The sequence below is a fragment of the Cydia pomonella genome, chromosome 18, assembly GCF_033807575.1.
Source record: "Cydia pomonella isolate Wapato2018A chromosome 18, ilCydPomo1, whole genome shotgun sequence".
In the NCBI taxonomy this organism is placed as follows: domain Eukaryota; kingdom Metazoa; phylum Arthropoda; class Insecta; order Lepidoptera; family Tortricidae; genus Cydia; species Cydia pomonella.
Window position 1 is genome coordinate 11,366,361 of NC_084720.1, and position 20,453 is coordinate 11,386,813.

Genomic DNA, 20,453 nt, shown 5'->3' on the forward strand with positions numbered 1-20,453 from the left:
CCTTAATCAAGTGTTTCTCAAATGTTACAATCATTCTAGAACTAGGACTCGTTAAAATTATGCACTTAAAATTTAAGTTATTAGATTTTTTTTGTATTCTTAATAAAAATCTAAAACTATGCATATTTATCATAAATAGTCTGTTTGCAAAGTAAAGTTAACTAAACTTGCTACTATCGAACGCTAAAATCAAATCTGTACGTTGAATACTTAGCGAGATACAGGTCTACAAGAATGGGCAATTTTGTCCAGTACAGTGAAATTTTAGAGTCTAACTGTACAAGAGCGCAAACTGAATAAATCAGAGGGCATAGCTGGAGGGCATATATATATATATATATTATAAAAAATGCATAGTTTAGGACTCATATTGATAATCCCAAAAAAGTACGAAAATTTCGCGGTTTTTCGAGTGGTGCAAAATTAACATAGGTCTTTTGATGTTGCAAACTTGGATGCTGGTAGAACTAACCGTTAGCTTGCGATTTAAATGGTCGATATAACGGGCCTAATAATATAATATTAAAAGTGATCATGCTCATAAATCAGGTACGACACTCTGAAAAAATATGTTAGAAACTACCTTAGCTCTTACAGTTGTTAAAGATTAATTGCATAATTATATTATTGTGGACAATAGGCCTAGAATTAAATCAGATGACCTTTCTATTTAGTTTCCACAAAAGGTTATAATAAACTTTTTTACTGATGCAAGTGGTTTTGTTGGCTAGTTTCCAGACGCTGTCCTCGCTTCGGATAAATCTCATAAACAACTGGAATCGTACACTGATCGCTTAAATTGCTTAAGGACTAAAGGTCAAGCCATTTTATGCGGCTTTAAATCTCTGCCTAGTTAAAGTCTGTTTGCGTTCTACTAGTGGAACCACTTACCCTAAGTGAGTTCTAGAAAGGCAGACGTCGCCGATCCAGTCTAGGTATTCGCTCGAAAGACTCCTGTGGGAGCTACGGTAATTGCTCTAACCTCGACTCCAGCGGAGACACCCTCTTATGTCATCGATTGTGCCTCGAAATTGAACTACGGGTATTGAAGAAATTATGCAAGAGCCGACAAAATATTCATATTTCTGCTACGGTTCACCGTAGCAGAATTACGTAAGCTTATTTTCTTTTGGCTTTGCTTCTGGTAAATAGGTTTTTCAAGTTCAGCGTTCAAATATTTTGTTGGAAGTAGGCTTGAGACATCTCATACAAAAAGACTACCTATAAAGGTAGAAAAGCATACCTACTTACTACCTGACGGTACCCGGTGTTGATATCCGGCTCGTACCAATTAGTTTTTCGGTGAAGGAAAACATCGTGAAGAACCGGCCTAACTTACTTAACTTAGGGTTGGAAGGTGGCAATGTTAGAAGGTGGAATGAGCCGTGGCAAAATGCCGGGACAACGTGAGGAAGATGTGCATAATATGAAGGCAATATAGAAAACGGATACTTATACATTATTTTTTACATCGAAAAGAATTCAGGGGGGTCATATATATTTATACACCATATATACCTATTGTATTGTTCAAATGACAACCTTTCAGTACAGAAGGTGGACTTAATGCAACACGGAGAGTAGATATTGCTCTACCAATCAACCCTAAGACTAAACAACGAGATTGTGGGCGGTGCTAGAGTTACAACAGCAAAAAAAACATACATACATAGGCGTAGGTATACATATAATACATATATACATAATGTAATATACACATAACTATACCTGCCGAGTGATTTTGTGGTCGTGATCCTAAATGTCAAAAATGTGTGATGATGTCATACTAAACAAATTTTCCCATGCGACTAACCACAAAATGGCGAAAAGAGGTCGGTCGGACACCTTAATAATGTTAAATAAATAAAACATGAGCCCATTTAATTCAATTTGGGTATTTATTTCCTTTGAATAAAACTTTAACAGCATGATGTTCGTATGAGTAGGAAACTATTCCTCCGTACTAGTAAAATCTGTATGACGGCAGGAACACAACACTATAAGTAGGGTCTAGTAATAAAGACGAACCATTTAAAGTTAACTAACACACAAAGAATTTTTCATTCCACTAGCAAAGAAAGCACATAATTTTCTTGGGATGTGAATTTATTTGGCGCATGTATATGAATAATTATTCATCATTATCACCGTGGCCTCATTGAAACCTCGGCGCAAAGTATGTTTGGAACCCCTAAGAACAAATTATATCTTCACAATCCACGATTTAGGACTAGCTACAATGTAATATCTTCTTATTCAATTACAGTTGTCGCAGGCGGAAAAATAATTCCGTTGAGTTTAGGGACGTAATTTGAGTCAAGTGTTCGTAAGGAAGGTGAATTTGGGCAACAGGAACATGCCATCAAGTTGTTAGCGACGCAGTCACGGAAGCTAACGCGTCAATCTAAATCCTCACCACAAAAAATATTTATGTGTTACACATACAAAATCCATCATTTATGCCAAAATAGAACAAGCGCACTTATAATTATTATACATAATATAAAGTTAATAATGACTACTGCATGTAGGTATGAAGACGTTAATTAGGCAATACACCAAAATTATGGAATTACCATTGACTGTAGAAATCAGTCTAGCTATCAGTCTGAATATAAGTGACTTGCAATGCGGTTACATTAAATGTAACCACGATAACCTTTAAGTATTATCAAAGGACGTTACAGTTTCACAGTGAAAAGTGATGTCAGGCTAAGTTTAATGCACAATGAATAAAATTATCCAAAATAATCCCCATAGTAGGTAAATGCTGTAAAAAAATATAGTAACATATTAATACAAAACGACTACTTGATCACCACATGAGCCAAGGCAGATCGGTACTGAAGGGTAGTCAACCTTTGTACGAAGTACCATGAGTAATAATCGAGGAAGAAGATTCCACCAGCTCAATGAGCTCCTGTAAATAAAATCCAAGTCTGAAAATCTAGCATGATGGCGGGCGCTGCGCAGCGCTTCGGCGCCAAGCATGCAGTCCTCCGCCGCCCAGCCGCGAGTAATGACATGTCGCGTGCCGCCCCACCGCTTACACTAAGCTCAAGCTCGCCCCGCGCAAATCCGCGAAACCCAAACTCTAGTGCAGTGACTAGTGCATAATCTACAAAATGGAAACAGAACATCTTCACGTTCGTAGTTAATTTATTCAGTGTCGATTTGGTGTTGTTTTCAATGTTTGAAGAGCTTTATCGCTCGTCATCTGACGTATCTAACAATAATTTTGGTATGAAAATAATTAGATCAAAAGTAGCGTTAGAACTAATTAAATTAACAAATCGATCTGATTATAAAATCGCGCTAGATTTTATCCTTAATCTATTTTAACTTTTTAGTTATTTTTCTAACATGGTTAAAAATAATATACATACTAATCAGCGTTACATTTTAGATAATATTCATAAATTGGTATTACGTTATCGTATGTGAGTTATTATTCTAACGACAAGATGTTGTGTTTAGGATTAGTGATAATTGTCTACGAACGCGTGATAATAAAAGCTTACTAAGCGCAAACTGGGTTAAGTTGGTAGTACTCATTCCATCGCTGCCAAGTAGGGCCAATGATACGGGTGCACTGCCAAAACAAACTACAAACTCTTACAAGGTAACTATTTAATGGGGAAATGGTTCTAGAAGTGTCTACGCGGCCTTTAAATTATGCAAAAGTGACGTCAAAGTATTATGTTCTTTACGAAAAATATAAATAAATACAAGAGAGTATTCAAATGTTGAAGCCGGCATATGTCAATTGTCGAGATTTTAACAGTATTGTTATGCGCGTGAAAGAATTAGCCGTGACTTTCTGGCGCAAATCAGTTACTTGACATGCTTCAAAACATTTAGTTCTATGTTTGAATGAAAAATTAAAAAATATGAATTTGCCGAAATAGGTATTATTAGATCGAAAAGAAAAACGATCGCATATAATGAGTATCTATAATCCCCTATCAGAACATGCGTTGAAAGACTTTAAATAAGGCACCGGATGTTATGGGGGCACGTTACTGACAAAATAATCACCTAACAATTAAAATTGCATGTATCAGGCACGATTTATTCTTATAAAAATATTCTTCGATCTCTCTTCGAGCCAAACCCTTTTTTAACAATTGGGACACTAAGCATAACTAGGCTTAGTACCTAGGTATATGTGTGTTTACATTATACATACTATAATAATCGTCCTTCTTTGATTTTTACCTTCCCTAACCATAAAGTGATTTATTTTGCAACCGCAAAGCGAGTCTTATTTTATATTTACCTAAAGTTTTTCTTAAGGAATATGCGTGGAAATATTATTTAGGTATCTGCCCACGTATTTATAGATAAATCGTAAGTTGTTATATTTTTAGATGTATCATTTATTACACTGTTAAGCTATGTCTTGTACTAGTGTAAAAATATGTTATTAGTAATTATCTGTAGGGTAAGGGTAGGTAGTCTTTTATAAATAATGTTACTCTTTTATAATTTACAAAATAAAGTACCTAAGTAAAATGCTGTTTATAAATTAGCAAAATAGAAGTCCATGAACTTGAAAACAAGCCTCTAATAATCGCATGTCAACTATCACTATGCCAAATTACGTAATCAGATATAGCGAGTAAAGTCAATGTCGCTCACAGAGTTGTATAGTTAATTTGTTCGATAAATATGAATTAATCGTCGTACGTCGCCCAACACGTGACAGAATTAATATTGCTACAATGTCAATTGGATGTAACCAATACTTGTGTTGGCCAGGATTAAATCAGCTAAGAACAACTTAGTGTTCATAAATACTCGAGTCTAAGTCTGCGCCTGTAAGCCATATATTTGCTACAACATACTAACCGTGTACTGTTATCTCCTGGATGACGGAAAATAATAACATCAAGAAATAGTTGAGCCTCGTTTTTACCCCAAATTCATGATTTAGGTACGAGTCTACGGTCTACCGAGATAAAAAACTGATTTTAGTAGATTTTACTATATAATGGATTTTTTGAGTCACGTTTAAATATGACTCATAAAAGAGCTTGACTCAAAAAATCGTATTAACACAATTATTAACGTTTTATCAACTTTAGGAAGCACCGCGCCTTGAATGTGCTTTTGGCGTGTTAAGATTAAATTGATATCATGTAGGTTAGACTTGCTAACTGTAGAGAATTCAAACAGAACTGTAGAGAGTTCAAGAAGATTAAATTAAATTTCAAAACAAAGGTAATTAAGTGACTATCGGTTAAATTGGTGAATGGTGAATGTATGACCTAAGTTACTGGTAAACTACCTACTTTGATAATGGTAATGAATGTAATGATATGGCGCATTGGATACATTCGAAGAAGGATATTTAATACATTAAGGGCCGGTACATAACAGACGGACTGCAACCCGACTGCAACTTGTATAGGAACTACACGCCGACGTTGCAGTTGACGTGCAATTGGCGTGCAGTTCCCATACAAATTGCAGTCGGGTTGCAATCCGTCTGTATCGGCCCTAAGTCGTCGTCGTCGCAGTAATAAGATGGTTAAAGCTGTGACATCATTTCTAGGTATTGCACAAGTACTACCTACCCGAGCAGTAAGATGACTTCCGAACCGGAGGAAACCCCCGCTCAAATCAATAAGTTTCTCGGAACTTATGTACGAAAATTATTGGATAATTGGATATTCACCAGATTTGCTTCGGTAAAGGAAAACATCGTCAGGAAACCTGATGACGTTTGCGAAATTTATGTGTGACGCATTTTGCCAGCGTGAGGATTATACTTAGCTCAAACCATTTTGTGAGATGAGGTCTGTTGCCTAACAGTGGAATACTAGTGGTTACGGTATAAGTAGATACATAGTACAAGAATGAGTATTTTTGAAGCTTGTGACACTATGTGCATATGCAATGGCAACATTCCAACAAACAATTTACTCGCACGAAGCAACAGGCGTATTTACATTAGTCAAATCAACGGTGATGCGGGACCACACAATGTTTTAAACTACTGCTGAAACGCTGATAATCTATCAACAGCCGGCATGCCTGACGTTTACCAACTGTAGCGGACGGATAAAATTTGAAATTGGAAATACGATATTGTTCGTGTCGAATCAACTTTACATTATACCTAATAAGTTCTCATTTACTTATTCGTAACTGAATTTATTGTCAATATGAAATCTTTACACGTTTAGATATCCGATAACTCTGATGCATGACCCTTTTTACATTACAAGATTTGAGGTATTCTCGACTAGCTAAAACATCTCGTGTGGAATGCATTGCCACAATAGCTCGACTAAAACCGTTACACGTTTCCTTTTATACTAAATCGCATAATTCGTTTTATTATCCATCACCATCACTATGCAACAGTGACCAAAATAACACCGTGATATTTTACTCCGCCGTCTGACCCGATTCCATGCATTTTTGTTATTTTCTTCCTACAAATATAAGCGAGCCAGAAATCCCTACGTGTCAAACAATCTAAATACAAAAATATGAATGTTTTCTGTAAACATGAATAGTCTGAATCTGAAACTGCGTTTGTTAAATCTCGCGTCCCAATGCGAACATGATAGCCATCTATTTTATATTGATCACTATCGTATCACCGACAATGAAAACAAATAGATTGTGAATTAACTTACAAATCGGCGGTGTTCCATCATCCATCACCTACACCACCTTTTACTGCCTTTTTAAAAACAGATTTTCAAGGTTAAAGATGTAAGAAGTTATTCCTCGAATATGAAAATGTAAAGAACACTTAATAAGTAATGTAACGAAATTACCATTCAAGTAAAATTTTAATTAGATTAGCCGTCATGCTGTCTCTAATCTTCATTTCATTCAATAATTTGTTACATGTTAAAACCCTAAACATATTAATAAGAACAATTTTATTTGTCTATGTCCAATTACCTATTTTGGTTAAGTGTGTTGTGTATCTGCCAGGCACAATTTTTTTCCGTAAAATTTTTGTCAGTGACAATTCAAATTAAATTGGCAAGCCGAAACCTGCGAATGCGTTGTGGATACACAAATTGTTTTTTTGCAGACGCAACCTAGGTCCAATTCAATTTATTTCGAGCATAAGCGCTGGCCACGCGCGATATACATTTGACCGAATCTGATAATGAGTGGTACGCGGTTACGCTAATAGTAAAATGACAAACATCCTCTGATTTCGCATCGTGAATGCTTCCCGGTAACTAATACCTATCATTATGGATGATGATCGAATTTGTAACGGTTTGCGATTTTTATATACACTCGCAATTATAATTTACTAATGTGGATACAGCAGCTACAGAAGTAGCTACGCGAACGCACTGCTTTAAACGATATATGTTCTTCTGCGGAAATACTTTTACATATTATAGTAGTTTATGATATTTTAAGCATTAACAAGACAGCTTTTAACCTGCCTAAGTTAACTATCTTACAAAGGCCTAGTGACGTACTGAGATTAGTTTGAAGACAATCTGGTTGCATGCGCTAGCTCGTACTTACGAGCTAAAAGATAAATGTGTGAGAGCACGCATTGATATTCTGATTGACTATAATAAAGTTCCAATAGGAATTGTCGTTATTGGATGTAGTTGTAGGCGCTGATCAACTCAATTAGAATAGCGACTAATTAGCAAGAATTCCTAGTACCTAACAAACAATTCAATTTTAAAGTAGTTTAAAAGTCTAACTATCATGCTTTCGCTTTCACGTATTCGGGATGATGTGAGCGAATGCGTGCATTTAAAGTTAAAATTCGGATGATCACTGCAGCGCGTAACTGTTGCGGCGTTACTGCTGCTCCTTTGACGCAACCAATGACACTATCAATCTACTTGATGGAATGAATGGTGGATTCAACGTTCTATGTACAGTAAACGTGTCATTCGTATGTCAACTACTTACAGCTGCGATATTACTGCTGCTTCGAGAAGTCTGTATCTATCAATTTCCTCGATAAATAGTGATGGATTGAATGCTATAATCGCGGCAGTAATGCGGCGGCAAACGTCCCCCTTTTTAATATTTAAAACTTTCGCGTTTTGAATACATTTTTAAAGATATTTAAAACCTGATAACTGATGTCCCAGCAAAATGTCAAAGCAGAGATTCAGATTATTCATCAATAATGACGTTCAGTGACGGCAATTTTTGGTTTATGAACCTCAATCCAGTGATCCGCTACCACGACCAGTGAAACCTGCGTCAATACCTCGGAAATAAAGGTAACAAAATAAATTCGAGATAGACCCGGTTTTAAATATGTTTTAAAATTTCACCCATTTTATCAAGGAAATTGACAAACACAGCTGCCGCGTCAAGGCAACAAGACAGAGTAATGCATCGGCTGCAGTTGCCATCCGAACGTCACTTGATGCGGCAATGACCGGAAGGATTTTCAGGGAATTAAGCCGCAGCACTAACGTAGCGCTGCTGCGTGCTGCAGTAGTCATCCATATGTCATGTTAGTACGCTTTCAATACAAACCTACTAATGCCATTAACGCATTCGAGAATAAACTAAGTTAGTGGCATATCAACAACACTAATTGTGTTTACTAATAAATCTGTGGCACGTGTTCGTCCACTAACGATTTCTTAGTTATTGCATATTGCTGATTGACTATAAAATTAAGACAGGTAGTAATTACGGCTCAGTATTAGTTTCCCTCCGAGACAGTCATGACGTGCCTGTCGATCGATAGTTGTTTGCCTACCGACTCCGACGCGAGGTTCCAAAACCAATGACGCGATCATGGTGTACTTGAAAAGTTTAAGAGTGTCGCTCAGTAAACGCTTAAATCGCGCAGGAAAGAAATGTGTAACAACCAGCGCGAAGTACTCTCCAAGTAAGTTAATTAGTTTAAGTACCCGTTTTAAAAAACAATGTTCCAATGGTATGGTTCAGGTGCTCTGTTGTTCTGTAATTTTCCACATGGAATAAATTATGCAAAGTAAAGTGTGCCTACAAATTATTACCAAATTATTATCCAGGTAAGATTCTCAATTATACGTACGTGTCAAGTTAACAAGTACCAAATTACGTTTTTGATTGTAATTTGGAAAAATTACAAAAACTTATAATTTGTATATTTTAGTCAATATACCTACAGGAAGGTAGATTTTTTTAAAGGAACAATTAGGAGATTTAATGCGCTATTTGACTCAAATCGGCTGTAGTCACATTTTGTGGTCAAGTTGGCTTACATTTAGGTATAACTGAGACTACCGGTCTAACTAGCAAATAAATTATTTAAGTGTCGACCTTGTATTTTACGCCAAGAATAGTTGATATTTTATTGAATTCTACACGATATTTTGCACTAACTATGTAACCACATAACTACTGTGACATCTTTATCTCATAGTCTTGCAGATGGGTGACTAAGTTAAACAAGTGCATACTATTGCCATAGTTTAAGTTAGGGCGTCTTACAAAACCGTTTCTCAGTCTCTACCTACCTCAACCACAGCAAAAACAAATAACTGTCGTATTCGTATACCGACCCGGCCACATCTGTTTCCAAGCTGCAAAAACACGCATGTTTTCGCTTAATCTATCTCCCTTATCGTTTTGTAAGAAAAAGTGGGATCAGTTACTAGTGCCATTGGCGGTCCGTTCTTTAATACTGTTATTAGACAATATATTATGACTCATAAGTTTCTCACACTCCAGTCATATATTTATGTCATAATTCATCTTTTAACTTCAGAGTTCTAAAGTTTATTAAGTGTTGAATATCAAAATGCTAAAGTGGATTCTTACAAAATAGTATCAAAACCACGTGATTCTTATTTAGCCAAGTTTTATTTATTTACATTGATCAAATACCTTACAGAACAAACTATATATAATTAGTACGATTCTTCAAATATAATCTGTTTTTCGCCTAGTATCTTACTTGCTTACTTAAGTGCGCAAAAATATGTCCACAGTATTTTTGGAAAATTGTCTGTGTCGTATTAGCACTTAGCATACATGCATATATTATTTAATTATGTTATGCGAATTCCAAAATATTCACTAGTACCTAGTTAATATTAACCAAAAATATATACAAGTTTGAATCAAAAAGTCTTGTATAAATTGTAAAATTTTGGTGAAACTCGTATTCTGAAGTAACGACAACAAAGTACGCGTCCAACTTGGCACATTACAATAACAAAATGTATTTCATCTGAACACGAGTCAGTATTTACTAGCTTTTCGTTGATAATGATTTTTTTTTCTGTATAACTTTTGATAAAAACTTGGAAACTTTTACTATAAAGTTTCGCTTGGAGCTTTTGCATTTCTTGCGTCTAAATAAGCTTGCCCGTATTAATCAAATATTATGTATTATGATATTAGTGAGTAAAATAATATTACTATGGAGGATAGTTCGTGTCATCCACAATGACGCGTAGATTTGACAAATCTAGCGTTTAATAACATGATAATACGAGTCATAGCACGCGTCTTCGTGAATGACACGATCCCATAAGTTCATACAATAACCACCATTGTATAGAATTCTCTATTTTTTATTAATTTGTATTCCTATTCTTCCATCTTTATTTGTAGTGCATCTATTTGGTTGTCTGTCCTTTTCTAATATTAAAATACAGGAACACTTGAAGATGAAGGCAAGACTTTGCACATTTTGCAATTCAAATATTGTTCCGTATATACTGCAAGTTGCAATTTTCCTAGTGGGTAGGTTACTACACCGTACTCACTTCTACCGAAGACATTCACAGGAAAACATCTGGAGTATTCATGGGAACCTATGATTTGTTAGGATTGAGACTTCCTGCCCTCACAATAAAACAGGAAGGGATCGGGTGTGCTCTGTAAGCGCTGTAGATCCACGCCACCTACTATGTATGTATACTCGTACCTACTGATGCACGCAATGGAAATGTTATATTGTTAACTGGCAAATAACATGAACAGTAGGCCTATTCGGACTTACATTTTATCATCAAAAGTTGTCTGTTAAAGATATAATTTGCCCGTGCGCCTCGCTCGCGCCAATACGTGTACGACCAAATACAAGAAAAACACACGCGCGAAGACAACAAAATAACATAATTTAGAGATCAAAATGTACGTTTGAATTGACTTCCAGCGCGAGTTTTAGTTCATAAAGTGTCAGTATAGGTTGATTCACTAACGGCCCGATTCGAAAAATGAGTTCTAGTTTAGATAAGTTCTCATTTAGATATCGTATGGATGTTGTATAATTGACAGAAGCAGCTTGATTCGGGCAATCAATGTCACTTTGACGTTAGAAATATCGTAGATAGATCTTATTGGGATCACAGCGGAATCGAAATAAACGTCAACTTTGACATGTCGTTATCGATCAAAAGATCGATCGAGATATTTCCAAGATTTTAAACGTGTCTTAATCATTCTTCGAATCGGGCCGTAAATCTGGCGCGGATTTTATGTGAGATTTTTGACAGCCTACATGTATAAAAGCATAAAACCTGAATAAAAGTTTTAAATTCACGTGATTGTATGGAGTGGTTTCAACGACGTAACACAGCACCTACCTATTAAAAATATTATTAACTTGCACATTACGAGCGAAAGATCAAAGAAATAAACGTTAAAACTTCTTTTACAAAACTGCTAGCGAATGTATTCAGTTGAAGCTAATCTCATGATAATAATCAACTCTCGTAATTTCAATGTTTATTCCCAACTGAAAATAATAAACAAAGTTATTTTAACAGTACTTAAAACACTTACCTACCTACGTAGATACTTTTCAGTCCTTATTTCTATCTAAAGGGTGTACCGAAAAAAAAACTGTTAACTTCAAATGAATAAAACTGATGCGATTGAGAATAAACTAAGGTATTTAGAATAATTACAATGAAAAGCGACTTTTAATTTAGGTATATGTCAGTTTTTTTATTTATATTTTTTTTTTTGTAGGAGTGATAGGCAGCTTCTTCCTAGCGCATTCAGTGGCAGCTTTTACGGACCCGTTTTTCATATTTGCCTGCATCAGCCCGTCACCTGCTGGAATTGTTAATGTTTTTGGCTGTTTTATTTTTCTCTTTTAATATACTTTTGATTTGAGCCCAATAATGGTTGGGAGAACGACACTTCAGGATCTTTGGAGCTCTTACTCTTTTCTATGTCAACTACCAAATGCGATTTATATACGAAGGAAATTGTATGATTTTCGACCTGGCCTAGTATTAAGTAACACACATTTTCTGTAACTTTAGTTCCCCTAACCTTCGTACGAAGAACTGAATTGACTTTCATCGTAGTTATTTGCAATTTAGCCGCATATCTACCACAGTTTTTACTATAATTACGACAGGTATGCTTCGTTTTCGCAAATTCTAAAAGCAATCTTTGAGATGGGCCCAGGCCCTCACTTGTTACTAGAGACCTGCCGCTTCGAGGCCTCTGTTCAAGAGACAACATACTAAATTAGTTATTTATTATGAAATGCACGAAACTTCGAGGGTATTTTAAGTATGTTATTTGCATGTAGGATAATGCAAAAAATTTGGAAAAGCCCAATTTTCAGTGATCTCTTCTATTTGCCGGTGTAAAGTCGAACAGCGTTAAACCAGAATTATTTATATTGCGATATATAATATAATAATAAGACTTTTTATCGCGGTAAGAATGCAGTAGTCATCATGCTTAGAAACAAAATAACAGGTGCTTGAAATTTACAGTTATTTTCGGTACAGGCCTTATTTGCGATTAGGCAAAACTAACTTTTTTAACATTATTTCTTTTATACCTACGTCTCGGGTACGCTCTCACATGTGTTAGATAGCATAGAATCGCTTAATGTAAAATTTTAGTTGATTTATATACATAATTAAGGTAGTAAATATCAAAGGTTCGGTCATGTCATACTATCCAGATATAAGCTAAAAACTATCATAATGTACCATTTTTCTTTAAGAAGACGTGGATCCTGTGCAGAAATGCGCTTAAATGATTTTCAATAGGCAATGTGATGGAAGTCGGGTTCTATGACTGTATATTATATACTAAATGCCTCACCGTTGAAAAATATTTACTTGAAATCGTGGATTTCCACGGGTATATTGACCTCGACTTGATCAAATGAAGCAATATTAGATTCAAATTGAAAATGGTACACAAAGTTTTTAAGGAAAATGCGGCACGTCTATTTATTATTATTATTAAATCATTTATTTCAGGCAAAGCCCATAAAAGTGTCAGTATTACACAACATAACTTACAAGAGTATTGTTAGTACATACAGAGATCACAAACACAGACGTAACCGGATGAGCATAAAAATAATAATATAACACAGTAATAAAAAAATCGAAAAAAGTCAAACGTAAGAGCAATGCTATGGTTAATATTCATCAAATTATGTAAAATATTTTCCATAATATCAATATCCTGAGAGGAAAATGGGGACTACGTTTGTATGGCGAAGCAGCCGTCCCCTTTCCTCTTAACAAAAATGTGATGTTTAATCACACATTAAGTAATACTTTATATTTTATACTTAATAATTTTTTTCACGGTTGCGGCCTCGTGCCCATTCATATAACATGTCTGTTCACGCGCCTGTCCGTTCGCATCTGTACAAGTTATATATAGATTTGTAAACTAATAAAAGTACTTGAGATTCTGACCTAAACTAAATAAGCTTATAGTTAGTTTAGCTAGTTACATAATCAAATAATGTATAACAAATAGAGAATTCAATACATATATCTGATTAGAGAAATGCAAAGATCGTTTTGTGGTGACAGAATAACATTTAGGTAGTGAAAATTTCATAAAAATAATTTCTTTTTCACCTCATACCTAACGTAAGTAAGCGTGAGTCAGAGTTAAACTGAAAATGCCGAGATACAATGCAATTTGTGAGGTACTCAGATCGAAACTTCTGGTCTCGCGCGTAAACTGACATTGCCACCATTGCCAGCAAGATCAAGGCCTAGCACAATGAGCTTTACTTGTGCATACTAAGCGTAAAGCGCGAACAATATGTCGGACGGCAGGTGGCGTCAACAGCGCCGCACGGAACGAAACCTATCACTCAGAATTTTTCACGACTGTCAGAAGATTTGCAATATAATGACAGCGTCTTCATACCCTAAACTGCGAGCACGGACGAATTTTTTCAACTTACATTCGCTATTCAAATATAACTACTAATTGTTTTGACTTAAGGTTCATCGTGTATCTTCTGATAGTCAATATTGAACGAAGACAAAAGTAATTAATAGCGTTATTCTAACACGGATATTTTATTCAAATCCACCCAACAATTGAAAACCATGACATATCAATGACATTTCGAATATCGATCGTCGGAGATAGTACTAGCGTTTCATAGCCAATGTATAAACTTATACTAAATACTAATCAATATGTAAACACGCCCTAAGGCAAGTGTACACGCTCGTATTAAGGGCCTTATCAGATAAAAAATTATCATTGATTATATCCAAAATGAAGTTCATTACAATACCGATTTCTTTGCGAAAGTGGCAGTCTTGGCACCATTAAAAGCAATGAAAATTATCTCTCAGCAACGCATGAGGCCATAATCTATCTTCGAAATTACCTATTAAATAGAGACCTAACTAAAGCTATGAATATTTAAGTATGTAAAAATCTTTCAATCTTTCATTTTTAAAGTAGCATATACTGAAGTTAATACTAAGGAAATTATTTTTGAACTGATATTATCTACAATACGAACTCGTACATGAAATAATCTTCAAACAAGAAAACTTCTTTGCGCGTGTAAATTCCGCAATGTGATCTAGCAAATCTTAAGAAAAGAAAACCTTATGTAAAGTTTTCAGGCTATGATTTCGGCTTTTGAAAATCCAGCACATGTCGGAATTTACAAGCATAACAACAAAAATATACAGTTTTACACGTAAAAGATATGTTGTTTATGTTCCTGAATTTATGTTTTGTAGTTTTGCTTAATCTATTGTAAATTTCGGCTACACTGTACGACAGTAACTACAGAAGCTAAAACAATATCCAGAAACCCTAAGTGGGGTTTCGGGTATTTGTCCAAGTTAAATAAACGTTAGGTGTTTGACAAATTAGGGTGTAAGGGTAGCCCATACTTCAGTAAAGGTCAGACATCACTAACACCTGAAAAAACTACAAAAGAACTTGAGATGACTTCTAAATATCAAATCTCCAAGCTGGGATGATATCGCAAATCCCCGGGAACGCAAAACGGTATTGATATTCAAAACTATATTGTTTTAAAAATGTATTATTTTGTAAATTTATTTTTGATATGATATGTGAAATTTTAGGAATACTGGTGGAAAATATATTAAGGGAATAAAGCTATTTTTAGGGTCCCGTAGTAATTAGGAATCCTTATAGCTGTAGTTATGTCCGCCTGGCTATCTGACTGTCCGTGTCCGTCCATCCGTGGCTTTGCTCACTGACTATTAGTGCTAGAGAACTGCAATTTGGCATGGGTATATTTTTATATACCCATGCCAAACCCGACGCCGACAAATTGATAAAATAAAAAGTACAAAACAGATACAACGTAGGTAACGTAAAATGAACACGTAGGAGTGTATTTTTTCGCTTCAACCGTATGTTGTACAAAATTAACGAAATAAGATCATGAAAGAAGAGCTTAATAAAGACTTTCAATAAAAACAGTTTTTGAGTTTTAGCAAAAAGTCTTTCCTTCTCAGTAAGTGCGTGAATGATCTGACTTATGAACAAGAGATAAAGCAAACCTTACAAAAGACTATACAATGGCTAGAAAACAACAACCTGTCCATAAATATTATTAAAACTAAACATGTACAATTCCTCACAAGAAAGAGCAAACTTAAAGAACTTGATATCACTTATAACGGACAACAAGTTGATAAAGATCACAGCGCAAAGTTTTTAGGTATACATTTGGATGAGCATTGTAACTTTAATGTCCATGTTGAAAATATATGTAACAAATTTAATAAATTTATTTTTCCACTCCGACAGTTACTACAATCTGTATCTCGTGAGGCAGCCCTAGAAGCATACCACGGCTACGTTATGTCTGTACTCCGCTATGGTCTTACCATATGGGGACATTCCCCTGATATGCAAAAAGATTTGTTAAATAGAAAAATGTATTAGAGCTATATTTTCACTTAAGCTACTAGACTCGTGTAAACCCATATTTAAACTACACAAACTTTTGTCGTTGCCTTCATTATATAGTTATATACGAAACGGCTGTATTTGTGCATAGCAATCAAAATTATTTTACTAAAAACTATGAAGTTAAAACCTACAACGACCGTATATCAAGACAAAAGACCAATTATATGTACCTAAAGCTCGCTTGAAACAAACGACACATAGTCCATATTTTATGTGTGTAAAGATATATAATAAGATCCCAAGAAATATAAAAAATCTATGTCTTAACCAGTTTATATGCCTTTTGCCTTGCCTTATATTTATATGCCTAGTTATGTGACCTAAATGGTTATACCATAGATGATTTAACACATAGTAATAGTATGTATGTTGTTCGATAAAACTTGTAAATAGGCTAAGTCTCTGTATTTTGTTGGATCCTTAATAATCCGTCAAAAATACAGATATTTTTTGCATGCTTTTTGAAGTAGAATATGGAGAACTTGTACATACTATATTTTTAGCAACCCTATGTAACCCGTATTCCGCAAATAATATTCATTCATTCAATCATTCTTAAAAAATTAAAAGTACTGCGAAGAAACTACAGAACACTACGCTGAGCATGGACGGACATACTCTTGTCCGTGTAGCGAAAATAAAAGTTTGTTTACTAATAATGCTAATGTTTATTAATAAAAAAATAATGTCTTAGCAATAAATGTTTCATATGCACATATTTTGTAATTATATGTGTAAATAGCTTCTCCTTATAAATATCCTGTGCTTTTCCCGTGTCTGTATATGTATATGTGGTAATTATCGTTTGCGATCCCATCAGCTATAAATGTATTGAAACAATTGGGTCTTATTAAGTAACAGCGGATATTATAAGGAATGATATATTTTAATGTGTTCCTACTTTTACTAACCACGGCCTGTATAATACATAAGTATATGCTTATTTAACTTATGTCCAAAATGCGAAAGTAAAGTTCCGCGAGTAATGTACAAGGTATGATGAATTGCTCGGAACTTGTGTCGTTATCATGATTTACCTAGTACGGGAAGCAGGCGTTTACCTGACTCTCCTGCAAAAGCGACTTGTATGGTCCATTCCACCAAACAATTAGAACACAAAGTTGCCAGACACATGCTAAGTTACAGAAGTAACTTACTGTCGCAAAAATAAATATACATTTCGAAGTATTATTAGCCTATTGATATCATATTGATATAGGACACCATCAAGATACCTAGGTATAATTTCTAAGTTACTATTTTTTCAACCCTTTATAAAATATAGATTTTTTTATATTATGTTACTCGTAAAACACTTTTTGTCTGGAAGGAACTTATCCTACAGTGTTATTTTTCCCCTAATGGTTATAATGACATTTAAATCTACTCTTATCACAAAAACATATTTGCAAAGATGAAACAAATAATTTTTTATATGTTTAGCAACGATATAACGTAAACGTATTAAAACATGATATATGTACCTATTACTAAAATACGGTGTAGGTATGTAATCTGTTATTATTGTTATTTGTACTGTAACTTGGCAATAAATCTTTAAGTTATCTAAACAGATAAACATATCTATGTTCATGTTAATAATAGAGACATTATTGTGGATAACTAGGTTCCAGACTTTGGTTTGTTATGCTCTTGATTTAGGTGTGAACACTGCCATAGTACTGCATTAGGTCAGGATACAAAGGCGATAAATTTGGAAACAAGAAACTATTACTCTGGTGGCACCAACTTGGACGGGTACCCATGCAACCGCCTTATATTCCCTTTTCTTAATCAGGACCGACGAATCGACGCTCAAATGAACCAGGGCAAGTGGCCTGAAATACTTAGCAACTATGCAAAATTCGACAGCACACTGATACTGGTTAGCTAGAGTATCTGAATCGCCTAGCCTGCAAGCGATTGAAATTGCACAAGTTCTGCGGCCAGATAGCGAATGTCGCGAATTCCAAATGTTCGATCGCTGATTAAGTTGACTATGTACGCTGAGGAATGAAAAGTTCGAGGAAGATTACTCACATCGGAAAAGGAATGGTCTGGCCCATCTGGTTTTCCGGTTATCTTTGTAGGCTTCGATTAGTTTGTGACGATTAGTCGTATTATTTAATTCGACTATAAATAGGAACATACATAGTTATATGATACTCTGTCATTATTTTTGACTAAATTATGAAAACAATGATAACGAAGAAAATGACAATCAACTAAATACACCAATGAAAACCGACACACAGATATGATTATTTGAATAAATTTTTAAACAGATGGCTCTGTCATTTCGGTCTATTAAAAAAATTTAAAAAATGAATAAATATATACAATATATATTTAAAGGCCATATAATTGCCTATATCAGAGGTCCGGCAGTTTGACAAGAAGTCAACCCAATTCAAGTGAAACCTGTTCAAAATAAGAGGTCCAAACAAACAAATAAGATTAACATGGCCGGACCAGGCGTAGCCCAAGGGAAGCTAACTTACCCTCTCCTAATCCTATATTACTCTATTTGGTTAAATCAAAAGCAACCTTATGATAAGAAACATACAGATTCTTGTCAAAGAAACATAAATGATAGTTCCACACAAGTAAGGCCTACCTACCTGTGTATTTTGCAAGGGTTCCGGTAAATCTCAATATTTCAAGTCAAGTCAAAGCATATTGGCTAATAAAATACCGCCCTCTAGCGTATTGCGGCTAATCTAACTAGAAAAACGTATATCCTAATGCTTCTGGTACTAGTTATAATAAGTAAATAATATATTTTCATGAGCATAAATAAATACATATTTCAATCTCACACGAATGCACCAAACTAATCAAAGCTTGTATGGCAAAGATACTCATAAATATGTATATGATACTGTAAAGAAACGCGTTTTCCGTAGTTAAGGAACTTTCCCTAGTTTAATTAAGTACTCGGTACTTACGAACGAAACGTTTCGTAATGTAGAATCAGACATACGGCCCGATTCGAAAAATGAGATACGATAACGATAAGTTCTGGTTTAGATAATTTCTCATTTAGATATCGTTTATATGTCGTATAATTGACAGAAGCAGCTCGATTCGGGCAGCCCATGTCACTTTGACGTTAGAAATTTTGACAGCCCAGATATTGCAAGTGTTATTTTAAACGTCAAACTTCTATGAAATTATGACGTTTACTTAACACTTGTACAGGCTAGGTTATTAAAATCGCTGCCAACTTAACTTGGTCTGACTCTATAACTTAGATAAATAACTACCTGGTGATGTTGTTCAGCGTCGTATGCAGGCTCAATAGCAACTAAAGGAGCCGTCAAAAATATAAAAATTATATATTTTTTCTTCAATCTAAATCCGTCAGGCTAAAGATCATTAAACTTTTGACATATTCATGAAATCCACTTTGGACTTTGAAATCCATAATCTCTCGAACTTACTTATGTGTCTTCGATAATTTGGCGACAAGTGCCAAACCTACTAGTACGTAGCACTCATACACATACAAACATAGGTATTATTTACATACTACTTAAACCACGTACATGGTTACAAAAAAATAAACAAAAAGAAATATTAAAAACGAATATGTTTTCATATTCAGATTGACATTCATTGAACATGCCCAGTGTTAATTTTTGGAGCCTGACCCGTCATCCCACCGATGGTTAACTTGATGAACGTCGCGCCGCCGGTAACGATCACGAACTACCAGACAATTGCATATATTTTAATTTATGAAGCTTCTTAACTTTTTTATAGTATGTATTTGTTAACTGGTGTCTGCGTTAATTAAATATATAATATATAGTTATGCTTCCATATGAGGCCACTTACTTATCTTATATCTTATACCCTTAATGCTTTGAGTAAGTTGTAATTAGGTACTTAATGTGTCAATTAATCAATTTAATCAATAATAATTTTTAAAATATGTCGTTTCGCAATAAGGTACAATGAGGCAGTAATAAAATAAAATAAATAAAAATAAAAATGTTATTTATTCTGGTATCAACCCATTAAATTACAATAATAATTACAACGCAAATATACAATTTAATTTCTCTAGCCTAAAATTAAAGCTAATTAAATAGGTGCAGCGGGGAAACCTTGCTCATAAAATAGCAGGTTGCATACACTACTTTAATAAAGCAATTGGATAATATAAACTGGAGTTACGTTTTCACAAGCGCTAGGATAATTACCTACCAGCAATGAGGAGGACAACCGCGTGTCATTGTACAAACAATCATAAATAAAACTGTTAATATTTAATTACA

At 34.7% G+C, this 20,453-nt stretch overlaps 1 protein-coding gene across 12 annotated transcripts in view; it reads left to right on the top strand.

The window, feature by feature from the left end:
• Window positions 1-20,453, top strand: part of LOC133527392 (potassium/sodium hyperpolarization-activated cyclic nucleotide-gated channel 2) — a 292,754-nt gene that overhangs the window by 197,158 nt on the left and 75,143 nt on the right. Inside the window, exon 1 of one of the 12 annotated variants that reach the window (XM_061864373.1) lies at window positions 2,757-3,146. The exons of 9 other annotated variants lie outside the window; for them this stretch is intronic. Coding sequence is in view for 1 of the 3 variants with exons in the window: in XM_061864367.1 (XP_061720351.1) it covers window positions 8,767-8,860 (94 nt within the window). In the remaining 2 variants the exon portion in view is untranslated. Of the gene's footprint in view, window positions 1-2,756; window positions 3,147-3,183; window positions 3,242-8,554; window positions 8,861-20,453 lie in introns of those variants that run through there. 2 more of the 12 variants (XM_061864372.1, XM_061864367.1) reach the window with 2 other exon arrangements.